Source organism: Nycticebus coucang, chromosome X, assembly GCF_027406575.1.
Source record: "Nycticebus coucang isolate mNycCou1 chromosome X, mNycCou1.pri, whole genome shotgun sequence".
Lineage (NCBI taxonomy): Eukaryota > Metazoa > Chordata > Mammalia > Primates > Lorisidae > Nycticebus > Nycticebus coucang.
Window position 1 is genome coordinate 136347905 of NC_069804.1, and position 14475 is coordinate 136362379.

Consider the following 14475-nt stretch of genomic DNA (forward strand, 5'->3'; position numbering starts at 1 on the left):
TCTTTTCAGGAACCATCCGACTACCTTTCAAAGTCTCCATAGTTAGATTGAGGCCAAACCCACCAGATTTCACATTTTGCCAAATTAAACCCCTATACATGTTGTCCATCTCCCTGGGCATTGTTTGTTCTCTACACAGTTTTAATTTCCTGTTTACCTATTGCTTTTATACATTTCTCATTTGTCCCATCCTTTCTGATATTTTCAGAATCTTTCACCTTCATATAACCTCAGTTTTTAAATGTATGTGTACATATAATAATATAATGATAAATTTATTATGACTGTATGAGAACTAGTTGTATCATTGTTCTTCTAGATTTCCAAAATTCATATCAGTGAAAAACTGAGAAAAATTATTTCCCACCATAAATGCAACTGGGAAAATACATCATGTTCTAGACTAAATACTTATTCTACCCTATGGGCTATATCTTTTTAAAATCTCAGATGAAAATTAAATTTTGAATTGCCATCTAGAAATAAATTTTTATAGATAGTGTACACACTGGTTCCTGAAAATGGCAGAAAAGGTTTCTTGTCAAGTTCCTCAGCACAAGTGTGAATGCTCTGTTTTTGAGTACCTACTAGTAGTGAAAGGACACATTGTGGCCAGCCAACTCAAATTGCTACCCACGTTTAATCATTGTAAATAAAGGAAGCAGAGAGACCCACGTTATATTTTCAGAACTGGCATGCTCAATACAGAACTATTAGTTTAAAAATACCACTGAACATTCTATTTGAATTAATCTAGATTTCTGTGAAAAATAAAATAATAAAAAGTACAATTGGTCACTTAAACACAGACTACTCAGTTCATGCAGATTATTCATTTAGTAATTACACATAGCATTAAAGAACAACCAGAGTAAATACAATTTTGTAACACTTGAAAAACACTTCAGAATTGATCAATTTCCATTTTGAAATACTTAGACTTTTTACAGAACGAAATCACCTTTCTCAGTGGAAAAAAGACATCTATGAAACACCAACATGTGTTGAACAGGATTTCTCAAAGGAGCAACTGATTGTCCCACGGTGAAATGAACATGGAGCACTGCTAAGCTTTCATGTACTGCTGGTGCATAATGCATTTTCTGAATGGCTGGACTAAGAAAAGCAACTGAGAAACAAGTACTTGGAACAAAACTCACGGATCACAAAGAATCAATAGTGACAAGATGTTTAACGAAATAAAGCATCTTATCTAATGTTCTCTTATACATTTGGGCTTCACGATTACAGGAGCTGGGCAAATTCTTAATTTTTACACACTGTGTACGTTTGTCTTTGTTTCTATTTGTCTAAGAACATGATTGAAAGAACCATTTGCAAAATATCAGAATCAACCTCGATAACAATGGATACCCACAGGCATCTAGGCTGAGAGCACACCTAATTTGACTAATTAGAAAGAACACAAACAGTAATCCACAATAAATACTAGGAGAAGGGCACATTCCTTATAGCACATCAGCAATATCGTATTCACAGGGATTTTCTGGTATGGGACAGTCACTACGAGAGGGTGGAGAAGTTCAGTCCATCCAATATACTCTTTGAAGTACTGGGAATAGAGATATTCCTGTAGGACCCTGAACACATGACCAGGCAGACACTGTGTATGTACAGAATAGTCTGTTTCACAGCTTCATTACAGATGAGAATCTCTGCAATTGCTGCTCTACTGCTAGTAAACTTGAAGCATTTAGCACTTCATCTGTGAATATTATTGTATTACTGCTTTCCAATTGCTGACACTTGCAGTCAATATGTATTTAAATTCAAACTCCAATGATGTCGAAACAAAAGCAGAAAGATGTCTGCATCTTACTCTCAGCAGGTCAAGAGATCGTTTGGTCAAAAATACAAATGTGAATTTGTTAGCAAACAATAAAATGTACACTTCCAAATGTGTTTTCAAAGTTATAAAACTTTTGAAATGACAGAAAGCCACAAGCATTGTTCAAAATCATCCTGAAAGAGCTCACAGCCTACCTATTCATTTGCTTAAGAAATGAACATTGTTTATCTACCTACCAGTTTGCCTACAAGAGATGTGCTTGCCTAATAAAACTAAAAGCTATTTATTATGAGCTGTTGATTTAGTCTACAGAAGTTGTCCATTATGTTAAGGAAGCTCTAAATGTTTCAACCACATTTTTTTTTTTCTCAACCAATCTTCCTCTCCAATCTTCCAACTGGAGTGCCTTAACATTTCTTGATAATTCCCTAATTTTTCTGAACTATATACGGAAATTCTCTTTCCCCCTTAAAGTTAGTTCAGAATTTTCACATACTATTAAAGTCTTTAAGTTTTCCTTATTTCAGATACCATATAAATACTGAAATATTCATAAATATGGGGACTAGAGCTCACCTCCTACGCTTGCAGTATATGTGGTCTCCTAAAAGCTACTCTAAAACAATAGGATTTGAAAATTTTGGTTTTCAGGAAGAAATCAAAACTGTACATTGGAACAAGGTGCCATACTACAAAAGCAGGTCTTTCTTTCCCCCCACGGTTCTGGAAAGGTAAACAAAAATATTTAAGTACAAAAGCAATTTCTGTGCCTTTTTCTTCAAGTGCCTTTTTCTTCTGTGCCCTTTTCCAGCACCTCATTTTCTCCTAGGTGTACTTTATGTATGGTTGGTATAGCAGAAATTCTGTATGCTCAGATAGCTGTTCAGAGAAATTCCAATTTTTTCACTACCAAATATCACTGGTGAAGCTAAGCTCTTTGGATGATAAAGGTAGCAGAGAACTGTTCCTGTGAAATTCCTTGGTATCTTTCAGGGTGTTATTAAGGGGCAGCTGCCCGTTGAGTAGTGTCAGAGGCAGGTTACAGTAAGTGTGATGGTTGCCTAAGGAAGGTACTGGCAAATTGGTGGTTGGCATCTCGTGCTTATACCCTCTGCAACAGTGCTTCATTGGCATTGAATCTGAGTGGTGGAAATCCGGGAGGTCAGCTTGAGATGACGCCAGAGTGGCCGAGGTACTGGTCATGGCAATAGAGGGGATAGGCTGAAGTTCTCCAAAAAGGCCTTGTTCCGCAGAGTCCAGAACATGGCACCGAGATAGCATTTCTTTTTTCTTGATGGGCATTTCATATACTAAGTGCTTCCAAAACTTAGAATTTAATTTGCTGCTTTTGGGTCCCTTCCACTTGATCAGGGACAGAAGTTTGATGCTGCGCTTTAATGATTCCACTTCCTGGCAATTCACCTTGCCTTTTAATTGTGTACACTCAATCACAATCACTTTGATTTCTCCACTGACTAGCATGTTATGGAGTCTGCTTTCCAGTTCGAAAATACTCCATCCCCGTCTGAGAATATAGTCTGGAGTGAGCACGATAATAAGTCTTCTGCTTTGCTCAATGCATCTTGTGAGATCTTCAACGTATGCTATAAATCACAGAAAGAGAGAAAGAGTAAAACAAAGACACTGCCAGTCTCTACAGAACCAGGTTTGCACTCTAGTATAGTAAATCAAGATGCAGTCTTTCACTAAAGTCCATTACATTTTCTTTTCTTGCACTGCACATTCAGAAATCCTGTTTCCTTCAAAATAAAAAAAAAAAAACATGAAAAACAACAACTTATAACCCTTATAACCCTTATTTTCTTTACCTTCATCATTACTTACAGTGTTCTGTTGGCTAATACAAACTCTGGCTTCTTCAGAGCTTAGGTGGCATTTTACTGATATTTGTTTATTTAATCATTTAATTCAAGGCTGGCTTCCAGGCTAGTACTCTAAGTGAACAAGCAATCAGTGGGTCAATGAAAAGAGAAACGGAGTCTTTTAATAAATTCAGGGTTACTGTGTTCGTGGTTTGGTGTGGTTTTCTTCTCTAGTTTTCGTTTTTATTAATATTATTTAGTTTTAATCAACAAAGACTAATTATATATATGGCCCCTAGTTTTCAATTGCGAACCAAGTAGAGGGTTTGTGAATATTAACTACTTGAGACATAACCGGGACATGCAGATGGTGGAAAATTCTCTGCTGCAATCATAGCTTGTTTTTCATAAAACCTTCTGTCATTTGCAAACTTAGAGTCTTCATTGTGCCCTTCAAACTTGGAGATAGGGAAGTGGCTTGTGCCCATGAGTTGCATTTGAACCAGCTGCTTTTTGTTCCCAGGAAGAGTGCAGGGTAGAGTTGGAGGTGGGGGATGGTATGGAATGAACGGTGAAGGAGGAGGAGTCTAAGGAGTGTAAGGGAAGTCTTTGCCCTACTTTGTGGAGCAATTCTGAAAGCAAGGTGAATAGGTTATGGCTTTTTCAGGGCTCAACTAGAGCTAGCATTGTTTATCTCATGGAATAATCCCTCTGCAATCATGCTTCCCAAAGTCTTATCTGCCAAAAAGGGAAAGGCACACACATGTGTTAACAAATGGAGACTTGGACACAGGTGCTGCAGCACAGAGCTGTCTTTCCTAAGCAGAGCACAGGACTCGTCTACTGTACAGTGCCCTCTAGCAGAAGCAGTGCTTACAGAGGCATAGTGACATTTGTCACTGCAAATCTGCCCAAGGTTACAGACTGCTTTCAAGGAGTCACATCCAGCACATAGTGTGGGGCCACCAAACAGCCCAGTACAAGCCATTTGAAAAGGGAACTTATTTTACAGAGGCATATTGTACAGATGATCTCTCTTCTCTTTTCCAGGCTTTCTTTTCACCACTTGACAGCAAGAAAACTTTCACACGTGAAAATGAGCAAACTTTCTACACACCCTACAGGTAAACAAACAACAACAACAACAACAACAAAAAAAAAACAACTCTGAAAGACAGGCACAGAGAATTGCCTGTTCAACAATTCATGGCTAGTGTTGTTTAGGTTTCGACTTCATACATTTCAGGACCTTCTCATGCAGCAGTTACAGTGACTGTATCTAAGGGGATAAGGCAGTTTCTGAGTTGGGAGGGAACCTCTTAAAACTCTAGAGTGTTTTATTTTAGAGATTGGGTATTCAGGAGGAAAAAAAATCAGCAGTGAAATCTTCACAAAACAAAACAAACACCACACAAGTAGCAAGGAGGAAGTTATCACTCTGGAATTATCACTTAGAGAACTGGTGAGACAGAATGGAAGGGAAGGTAGAAAGTTTCAATAGAGTGGAAAAATATTATCCCAATGTATCAACAGCTCTGACTCTTCATTTTCTTCCTTTCTTTCTGCTCCCAAAAAGAAAGAAGTTATGTGGGAAGCTTCCTCATTAGAAGTTGGATCTGTAAGATACAGTAAAATAAACTATCATGCATTTTTCCCTTTACTCTTTTCACCTTTCCTCTAAAACCAAACCAAGCCAAACCCAAACCCAGAACCATGGTATAAGTGCAGGAGTCTAGGGAAATAACAATTTTACCTGGTGAGTTATGAGTGATTTTCAATTGGTGTGCTGTGAAAGTTTTTAAAGATCATTCATTAAATCATTTTCAAAACAAGTTCAAAGCACAGTAAGTATATTCTTTTTTCTGTTCTTTCTTTTTTTTTTTTTTTTTTGGATCAACATAATTTAAGTGTGCCATGGAAGTTTAACTATAGGCTCAAGTGTGCCATGAGATTAAAAAAAAAGGGTTGAAAAACAAACACTGCTTTACAGAGGAATTTACCAAAGGGTTACTTTAAGTAGCATTTGTCCCTTTTTAATTGCAGCGTGTGAGATAATTTTTAAAAACTGCTCTGTACAAACCTTGTCAGGAGCCCTTTGTTAAAGTGCACCTCTAGAAACAACACTATTTTGGTGTGCTAGGATGCAGTCTAACTGGACTTTTAAACTATGCTTTTAAAAACCAGTTTTATCTACACATGTCTCCACGTAAAGAAAAATTATAACAACCCAGGTGTCTGCAGTCATGAGAGAAACTACCCACATGTGCCATTTCATTTGACTGAGATGTCATGGGCTTGGGCTTCGCTAGCCTCTTTCTGGGATTGCGGAGGGACCAGGATGTTTTTTCCCCCATTAATATGGTTCTCCTTCACCTGTATACTCTATTTTGTCATTTGACAGCTGAGCAGAATGCAACTGTAATGGTTCTCGGGGGTTCTTGCAGACTCATTAGACAGAACTTCCATTTGCACCCCCCCCCAGAAGGATGCCTGCTGGGACAGACCCCACTACTCTCAGCTGCACAGGGTGTGGTGTTGAAGGGAACCTTGGAGAGAGGGAGTGGTCCCTGTCTCCTACATACTACACTGGCTATGCTTATCCTGGCAAAGCCTAGTGGAGAGTTGAGGCAACCATCCAGATAATTTCGGCTGAAAACCTGCTGTGGAAGAAAAAAGGTCCGAATTATCCTGGTTTGCCCTATGTATACATTAATCATATGCACTGGAGTCAGTCAGTCAGTACATCAAAATTTTCCCTGGGTAGACACAGCCCAAGTGTCCCAAAGAAAACATGAGCCATTTGCTTGGGCCCTGAATCTTGTGTTCCATTTCACTTGGTGAAAAACCAAGTGGAAGTTTTCAGATGTGAAGCCCACATTTCACTTCTTGGGATGGTGATCAGTAGCTGGGCAGCAACCTCAATGTTTGAAAGCAGCTGGGGAGGTGCCTCTCAGAGCTGCCTGGCTCTAAGGAAAAGGAGAGACTGTGTCCTAACTCCCATATTCTGGCTCACTCTCTGTTTTTCTCCTTCCTTTACCCCTTTCTACCTTTTTATTCAGGCCTTTAGTTTTTCTTTCTCTGCCTTTTTTTCCTACTTTTCCTTTTACCTTTTTCTTTGCTTGCTTTCTCTCTCTCTTTTTTTTTTTTTTTGCCTGTCCATCTCTTCCTTTCCTCTCTCTCTCCCATCTCCCTCTACCTCCTTCCTCCCTCCTTTCTTTCTTTTTTTTTTATTGTTGGGGATTCATTGAGGGTACAATAAACCAGGTTACACTGATTGCATTTGTTAGGCAAAGTCCCTCTTGCAATATGTCTTGCCCCCAAAAGGTGTGGCACATACCAAGGCCCCACCCCCCTCCCTCCTTCCCTCTCTCTGCTCTTCCTTTCCCCATCCCTTCCTCCTTCTTTCTCTCTCTGCTCTCCCCTTCCCCTCCCTCCTTTCTTACATCTTTTCTTTCTTTCTCCTTGTCTTTGGGAAAGAGACAAGAACTAGCCATCATGAAAAGTCTAAGTAAATGAGGAAGCGAGCAAACAGAGTTCATATTTTTTACTTGCTAATCTTTAGCCAGGGAATTGTTGCTGGCATCTGGTAAGCAAGTGTCCAAAATAATCCCCCCACCCCGGCACCTTGGGGTTGCATGTCTATGTCCCATGACTGTGATCTGGAGCTTGATCCATTAGGCCCAGGTCCAGGTGTGTACGCACGGTGAGCTAAGAACGTGTTTGTACATTTTTAAAGAGTTGTAAGAGAAGAAGAAGGATTGGAAGCAACGCAGTCCACGTATGATCCACAAAGCCTAACTATTAACTATTTGGAGTTTTACAGAGAAGGTCTGCCCCCCACCCCGAATTAGAGAGCGAGCAGGGTGGTGAGTTCTGGAAAAGTTCCAAATAAACTAAGCAGAAACAGGTCTTAAGTTAAGACGTTGCTAGCTCCTAGTTAGTGCAGTCCCTGATAGGCAGTGGGGTCTGCCCTGGTAAGGGCTGTGGTTTTGTGGGAGACTTTTTAGAATCCTTCAAAAAATGTTTTAAAAAGCTTCTTACCATGAAGAGATAATAAAGAAATGTTTTAAAAAAAAAAAAATCCCCAAATCCGCAGCACATACGAATACCCACTAAATCTTGCTCTGACTTGTTCGGGCAAATCTAGACACTGAGTAGCATAAATTCCTTAAAAGACTATTTTTTCCACATAAAAAATATAAGATATCCCTTAAGTAAAAGGTCACTAAGTCATTTCTTTGCAAACTTTGGTTTGACGTAACTTCTGATGACAGAAAAAACCAAGGGGGATTGTGTCTGATAGTCTTCTGTTTCTCTAGACAAGTCTGTGAAACCACAGCAGATTATCAGACGTGAAACAGAGCCAAATACATTCAACCTATTTGTGATCTTCACAATTAGATAAGGAAAAACAATCTTGAACATGGTTTTGATGAGGATGCTTCATTTGGTCTAAATTCTTTTTTCACATTATAAGTGCCAATGCAAAGAAACTTTTTATTTGTTTATGTTGAGAGTTGATAGAAAGTCAGGATAATTAATATTCTGGAATAAAATTCATTGTCACTACCCACTCCTTGGGAGGTGTGTACCTATGAGCGAAATCAAAAACGATCATGCCAGCAGCATCAGTATTGTAGGAAATCAGGAAAGTGACTAACTAAACCTTATTGAAAACCAGACAAATTCAATTTTAAAATCTTTTCCAGGGGCAGTTGCATAAAGCAAATTTCTGGGACAGTTAGAGGAGAAATAAGATTGGATGTAGAAAATGGACTTGAAAATAAATTATGCTATTTATTAACAGAGCAAAAAGGCACACTGAAGTGTGGGGGGCGGGTAAAGAGACAAAATAAGAAACAGAAAGAATGGCAACCTCAAGAAATTGCTTCTAATGGGATGCGTGGGCTTTTCCAGAAGAACTCAATACTCTTGTCATTCTCAGGCCCGAGTCTGCTTCTGATGTGGACAGAAGAATAAGGGAGGGAAAAAACCCTCTGCATTCATGAATTTCTACGTCGTCTTGCCACTGACTACTAACCATCTGATTTCTCAAACTAATCAATGATCTCTTTATAAATTATTTGTGTGTTGCCACTTCCACTTATAGTAAGTTATCCGGAGCATGTAGCATTTTTTTTTTAAAGTTAAAAGACAAATCCTTAGCCTGTAGACAAAGGCATACTTTATTACTTGGCCAGATTCAAATAATAATAGTTTGACGTTGTTAAACCCATAGCTATGTACAGCATGTATTTATTAAAAGGAAATATTCGGTGAAACAGGGTGCATTGAAACAGTACTCCATGAATCTTTTGTGAACATTAGCTAAGTGATAGCTATCAACAATGATATTTATAAAATCTACAAGTTTTATATCAGGACTTAAAATCAAGCCCACACAGGTTTCCCACGTGTCAAAGAAAAATATATTATTCACCACTCTATAGTTGGGGAAAATATTAGATCTCTGGTTTAACTAGAGGCTTATAGTAGGTACTTTATAATGTAATCTCACTGAAAATCCTATTTGGATTATAAATGATGGTAAACACTAGCCTATCAGAAGGGTTATACAGGATGACTCTATCTTAGCTGATGTTGCTAAATCTTCTGGGTCTTGATTCTGTCTCTGGCAGATATAAAATTCTGTCTCTGTTTTCTGCCAAAAAGATTGAGGGTACAGAATGTTTATTTAGGCAGGGTGTGAGTGTGTGTGTGTGTGTGTTTGTGTGTGTGTGTGTGTAGGGGGCCTTTCTAACTGCATGGAATACTATTTGCCCTGCAGAAACCTTCCTCACCTTCTTCTCTTCCAAGTCCTTGCCTTGAGAATCCCCAGTCAGCTGAGCTCAATTTCTTAGGCAGGAGTTTTTCCCCTCTATTGCCTAGTAGGAAGGTCCTAATTCATTCTGATCAGGTTTGCTCAATGGTTAACATGGATTTGCTGAGAACTTGCAAGTGCAGGGGACTTCATTTATTTACAGCTTTGCCTTTAGAGGCTATATTTCTAGTAATGAGGCCTTTACTTTTGCTTTTGCCTTTCACCTGTGGGTGGGGAGGGACGCGTGACAGTGAGAGGAATCCATTCTGGAATGCTATCCAAATACCTATCTACCTTCTCTTCTCCCTCCACCTCCTCACAGAGAACAGAGGTAGGGAAGGGGAGAATAGTGACAGAAAAATAAAATGGAGAGTAGCAAAGAAAGAGAGCCTGTAAAATGTCCTCCCTTTCTTCTTTTCTCCCTTCAATTCAAGCCCTAAAAACTTGTAACTAATTCCTATCAGGGCTCCCTTACTAAATATACAATAAAACCATTTGCTACTCATATAGTATTTTCTGTGTTTCCATCAGTACTTAATCTTATCCTGGTCTTTGACTATTTTTTTTTAAGATGCCTGTTCTTTGTGCCCATATTAGCATGAAATTCTACACAATGAATTCTAATTTCTACATCACGCTTTTCTAAGAAACCTCAGTTTACTGACTTCATCCTATTTCTGGGCATACTGGAGTAAGAGTTTTCTCTTTTTTGACTTTAAAATGAAGGGGATGGTAGACACATCTAATTTTATTCCATGTGAGTAAATTTCACACATTATGTTAAATTTCCATGGTTGTGCATGTTACCCCTGCCTCAAACTTTTTAGGTCACAGACTTTGGATTGCCTGGAAAGGATTTTATTACTACTCCCCACGGACAGCTTAATTGAATGGTGTCCAATCTGTTCAACTAGTAGAGGAGCTATTGGCAATGAATACTTACAGATTCATGTAGAAAAATGTGTTTTGCATGCCTCACTTCAGAAGTGACTAGGGATCATCTGACACCAGATGTATTCTCCAGTCATTTGTCATTTCATTGTCAGCACAATCACATGCCTAGTACTAAGTATTAAAGAACTGAAGATTAGACTAGTTGGGAAAGTCTAGCAAATGCAAGAATGTAATCAGACATTATAATTTTTCCTTTAAGTTACTGAAGAAGCCCTAGGATTCTTGAGCGAGAGAAACGCATGGAAAATTGAGAATAGCAACAAATGAAAAGACAATTTGATACTTGAGAGGCCAAATTCATAAATATAATTTTAACAGACATGATTGCTCAGCCATAAGCATTTTTACTTTGCTATTGTATTTCTCCAGTGCAATCACCACGGATAACTCATCTATAGATCTCCACAGTCTACCTATGAATACAAAGGGAAATTGAGGTAAAAAAAAAACCTGAAGGACTTTTTTCTTCTTCCAAGTCTACTTAGACATCTCTAGCTTTTTCTGAAGCTTCAGGCAGAACTGGCTTAACTTACAATTGTTAATAAACATTGCATACGCATCTTCCTTGATTTCTCTTAAAGGGAAACAAAAACTACAGGATTTGGTTGTTTTTCCTTTTAGTCTTAGAATGTTACTTTCTCAATCTGACCAGTGACCCACAGCCTGATTCAATAACATTTTATATTTTTATGTTTTTTAATCTCTCCAGAAACACTGAGATAAGATGGGCCCAAGAGCCTAAATGGTACTCATCCAAAAATGTCCCCAATCTCAGGATCTCAAATGCACAGCTGGGTTCTGTTGGTCACATGTCAGCTTCAGAGCACATCTGTTCATTCCTCAAGGATCCACTAGGCCCCATGAACACAATGTGCTCTGTGTAGAGTACTTTACGCCACAAAACCCAGCAGCTGCAGGGGTGAGAAAATCTCTACTTCTCAAGTTTGTGTCTCTAGGCAGTTTGAGTAGGGTGTTTTCTATCTGGCTTTCTCTTGGTTGTCTGTCACTTCTGACATTCAGATGCCTGTTGGCAACAAAGTTGCTTTTACTGTTCTTAGGGACAGATGTTTCTAGTCTGGGAAGAGACAGACCAAACTTTTACTGGAAAGTAGGAATTCTTGCCACATTTAGGCACCCAACCTGAGAAAACATAAGGAAGATCCTAGCCACAGGCTCAAGAATGGAAAGGTAGTCAGTGCCAGGAAAATAACATCCAGATCAGAAGACTTAGTTTCAGCATTTAGGAAAAATATTTGCGTCAAATCCCACCATCTCGGCCGGTTCACGATGGCCAAAGAACAACATATCCCTGGTAGAGCATGTGAGAAGAGTGCCGACACCGCCAGCTCACCTTGGAAAGCGACATTTTTGCATCCAGTATTTCTGAGAACTCTCAGATTGTATAAGAGAGAGAGACAGAGAAAGGGGGGAGAAATTTTCATGTGCTTTTGAAACTGTGCGTTGGAAAGGTTTATGTGTCGATGAGGTTAAGCTGGAATGCTGCAAGGTAAGAGCGTTGTAAAAGAAGCTGAAGATACAAGAGAAGTGAAGACCTTAAACACCAATGGGTTTGTGTCATAGATTTCAGTAATTTGATTCATAGAAAATTATTATTGTACATCAAGAATGATCTTACGAAGTTTGCTTTTATAGTCCTCAAAAGCCTCATTGCTAGTTTTTGGAGAAAGGAGGAGTCTTAGGCCGACACATTTTAAATGAGATGTGAGGGACAAACACAGCTTATAATACTGTAACTAGGTTTTTTCCCCCTGCAGGAATGTGTCTATATTTATATAGTATAACCTGTTAAATCTGTACCAATGGCTGCAAATACAGACCACAGAAGCTTCTTTAATAACACACATACACCAAGTCCAAAATGTTCTACTCTGTCATTCATGTGTAAATCAAGTATATTATTCATATACTTCATCTACTTCCTGAATGCGTGCTAAAAATGCCAAGGAAAAACTCGTTAATCGTGACATGGTGACTGCTCAGCTAGCTCTGAAATGTTGATGGAAAAGAAAAATTGTCAAAGGGCCTTTTTAAGAGCCTCCGCAGGTTCCACTCGCAAATCGGAATTCAGAGAACATGAATTTCCTCGTTCAGGAAGGAAGGATTAAAATCAAACACCCTCCAGTGGTTGCATCTAAAAACTGCATAGTTGTCCCAAATGGCTTACTTATAAAAGGAATCTTCCTGTGTACCACTGAGGACTTAGGATCCAAGCCCCAACTCAGTCTGATAGCTGCACAATGTCAAAAATATTGAAATAATTTTCTATGAACCATAAAAATCTCTTCTCATTCTGATGACATTGTCCTGGGTCTTTTGATGTTGAATTCTTTTTTTGTTTGTTTGTTTTTGGTTTTGGAGGCAGGGTATCACTCTGTCACCCAGGCTGGAGTGGAGTAGCACAAAAATAGCTCACTGCAACCTAAAACTCTTGGGCCCAAGTTATCCTTCCACTTCGGGCTCCCAAGTAGCTAAAACTACAGGCATGCACTACCACACCTGGCTGATTTAAAGAAATTTTGTTTGTAGAGATGGGATCTCACCAGCCCAGGCTGATCTCAAACTCCCAGCCTCAAGCAATCCTCCCAGAGTGCTGGGATTACAGGCATGAGCCTGACCTATGATGAAATCTTTTAAATGCCAAGGTAAACTAGGAGACTTTTGCCTATCATCTCTTACATAGTATGTTATAGTCAATCAAAATCATGTGGTTTTAGGGCTTGTGCAAGCCTCATAACCCATGGTCAAGGAAGACTTTCAATTTCTGATGCACCCAAACAAATACAGTTGAACCTCCACAGCTGACATCTCCACATTAAGGTCATCCTTAAGTTTACCTAATTTTCATAGGCCAGATATGTACCGCCTGTACATATCAATACAGTAGGCCTAGTTCCTTATGCTGACTACCTCTATATGTTGACCAGCTTGTTACAGTCTCTGGTGGGGGTCAACTTAAAGAGGTTCTATTACTGATTTCGAACAATTTAGCCAAACAACCTTGATAAAGGTATAAAATACTCTACTACCTATTTGGCTAAATCGATATAGTGGGTTGATTTGACCGATCTGTTAAGTCATCAAAATGGTGCTCGAAGAGGACAAAACTTCGGAATGCATCTTTCTCATTCTCATGCTCTCTGGATCTCACTCTCACCTAAGCACAATATCTGCTTCATTCGTTATATAAGAAGCAAATGTCTGCTGAGTCTTAGGCAAAGTGGATCGCTTCTCTTCTGTGCTATCTCAACTCCCTTTTTAATGTGCATAATGGTGAAGCACTGTTTTCTAGTTCAGAACAAGATAATCATTGTTGAAATGTTCAGACATTAAGACTGATATTTTTCAGTCATTTGTTGGGGTTGATAAAGACTGCCTATTGTGGTGCCAACAATTACAGAATGCAAGAAGGCAGAAAGGCTGGTACCTCATTGAGTCCTATTGAAAATGATTTGACATGTAATATTGATTCCACTTTGATAATGATGTTACCTTAATACAATTTGGGATGCTGTCACTCTAAAAGTAGAATTGGGAAAAATTTCTAGATTTAACAAAATGTTCACATTCTTGTTAGTAAAGTATCACAAGAATGGAAAAGTAAGTATCCAATGTACTCAATACTAATATGGAGTCCGCAGACGATCTAATAATACATGCCTGAATAAGAAAAAAACATAATTCAAGTTGGGGGGGATTGAGGGATGGGGAGAGGGAAAGAGAGAGGAGGAAAGAGGGGGTAGAGGGGAAGAGGGAGGGGGATTGGTGTGCTCCCACTTAATGGGCACAATGTAAGGGTATATGCCATACCTCATGGGTACAGGACACAACAACAAGAGGGACTCCACCTAACAAATGCAAACATTGTAACCTAATCATTTGTACCCTTCCATTAACCTGAAAATAAAAATGTTCTTGGTAAAAAAAAAAAAAAAAAAACCCACATAGCAATCTACTGAATTAGGCCCCAAACTGTAGAAGAATATTTTCTAAGTATTCTTTTTAATATTTGAAAAAGCAAAAGCAATATACTTATTAGCTCATTCTAA

General features: G+C 38.8%; 1 protein-coding gene across 1 annotated transcript in view; it reads right to left on the minus strand.

Annotated features, from left to right (window-relative positions):
• Positions 1–638: 638 nt before the first annotated feature.
• The window catches only part of IL1RAPL2 (interleukin 1 receptor accessory protein like 2), a 678833-nt gene continuing 664996 nt past the window's right edge, over positions 639–14475 (minus strand). The window contains exon 9 of the mRNA XM_053579080.1: positions 639–3414. Within this exon, the coding sequence (XP_053435055.1) occupies positions 2717–3414 (698 nt within the window). The 3' untranslated portion in view covers positions 639–2716. The remainder of the gene's footprint in view (positions 3415–14475) is intronic.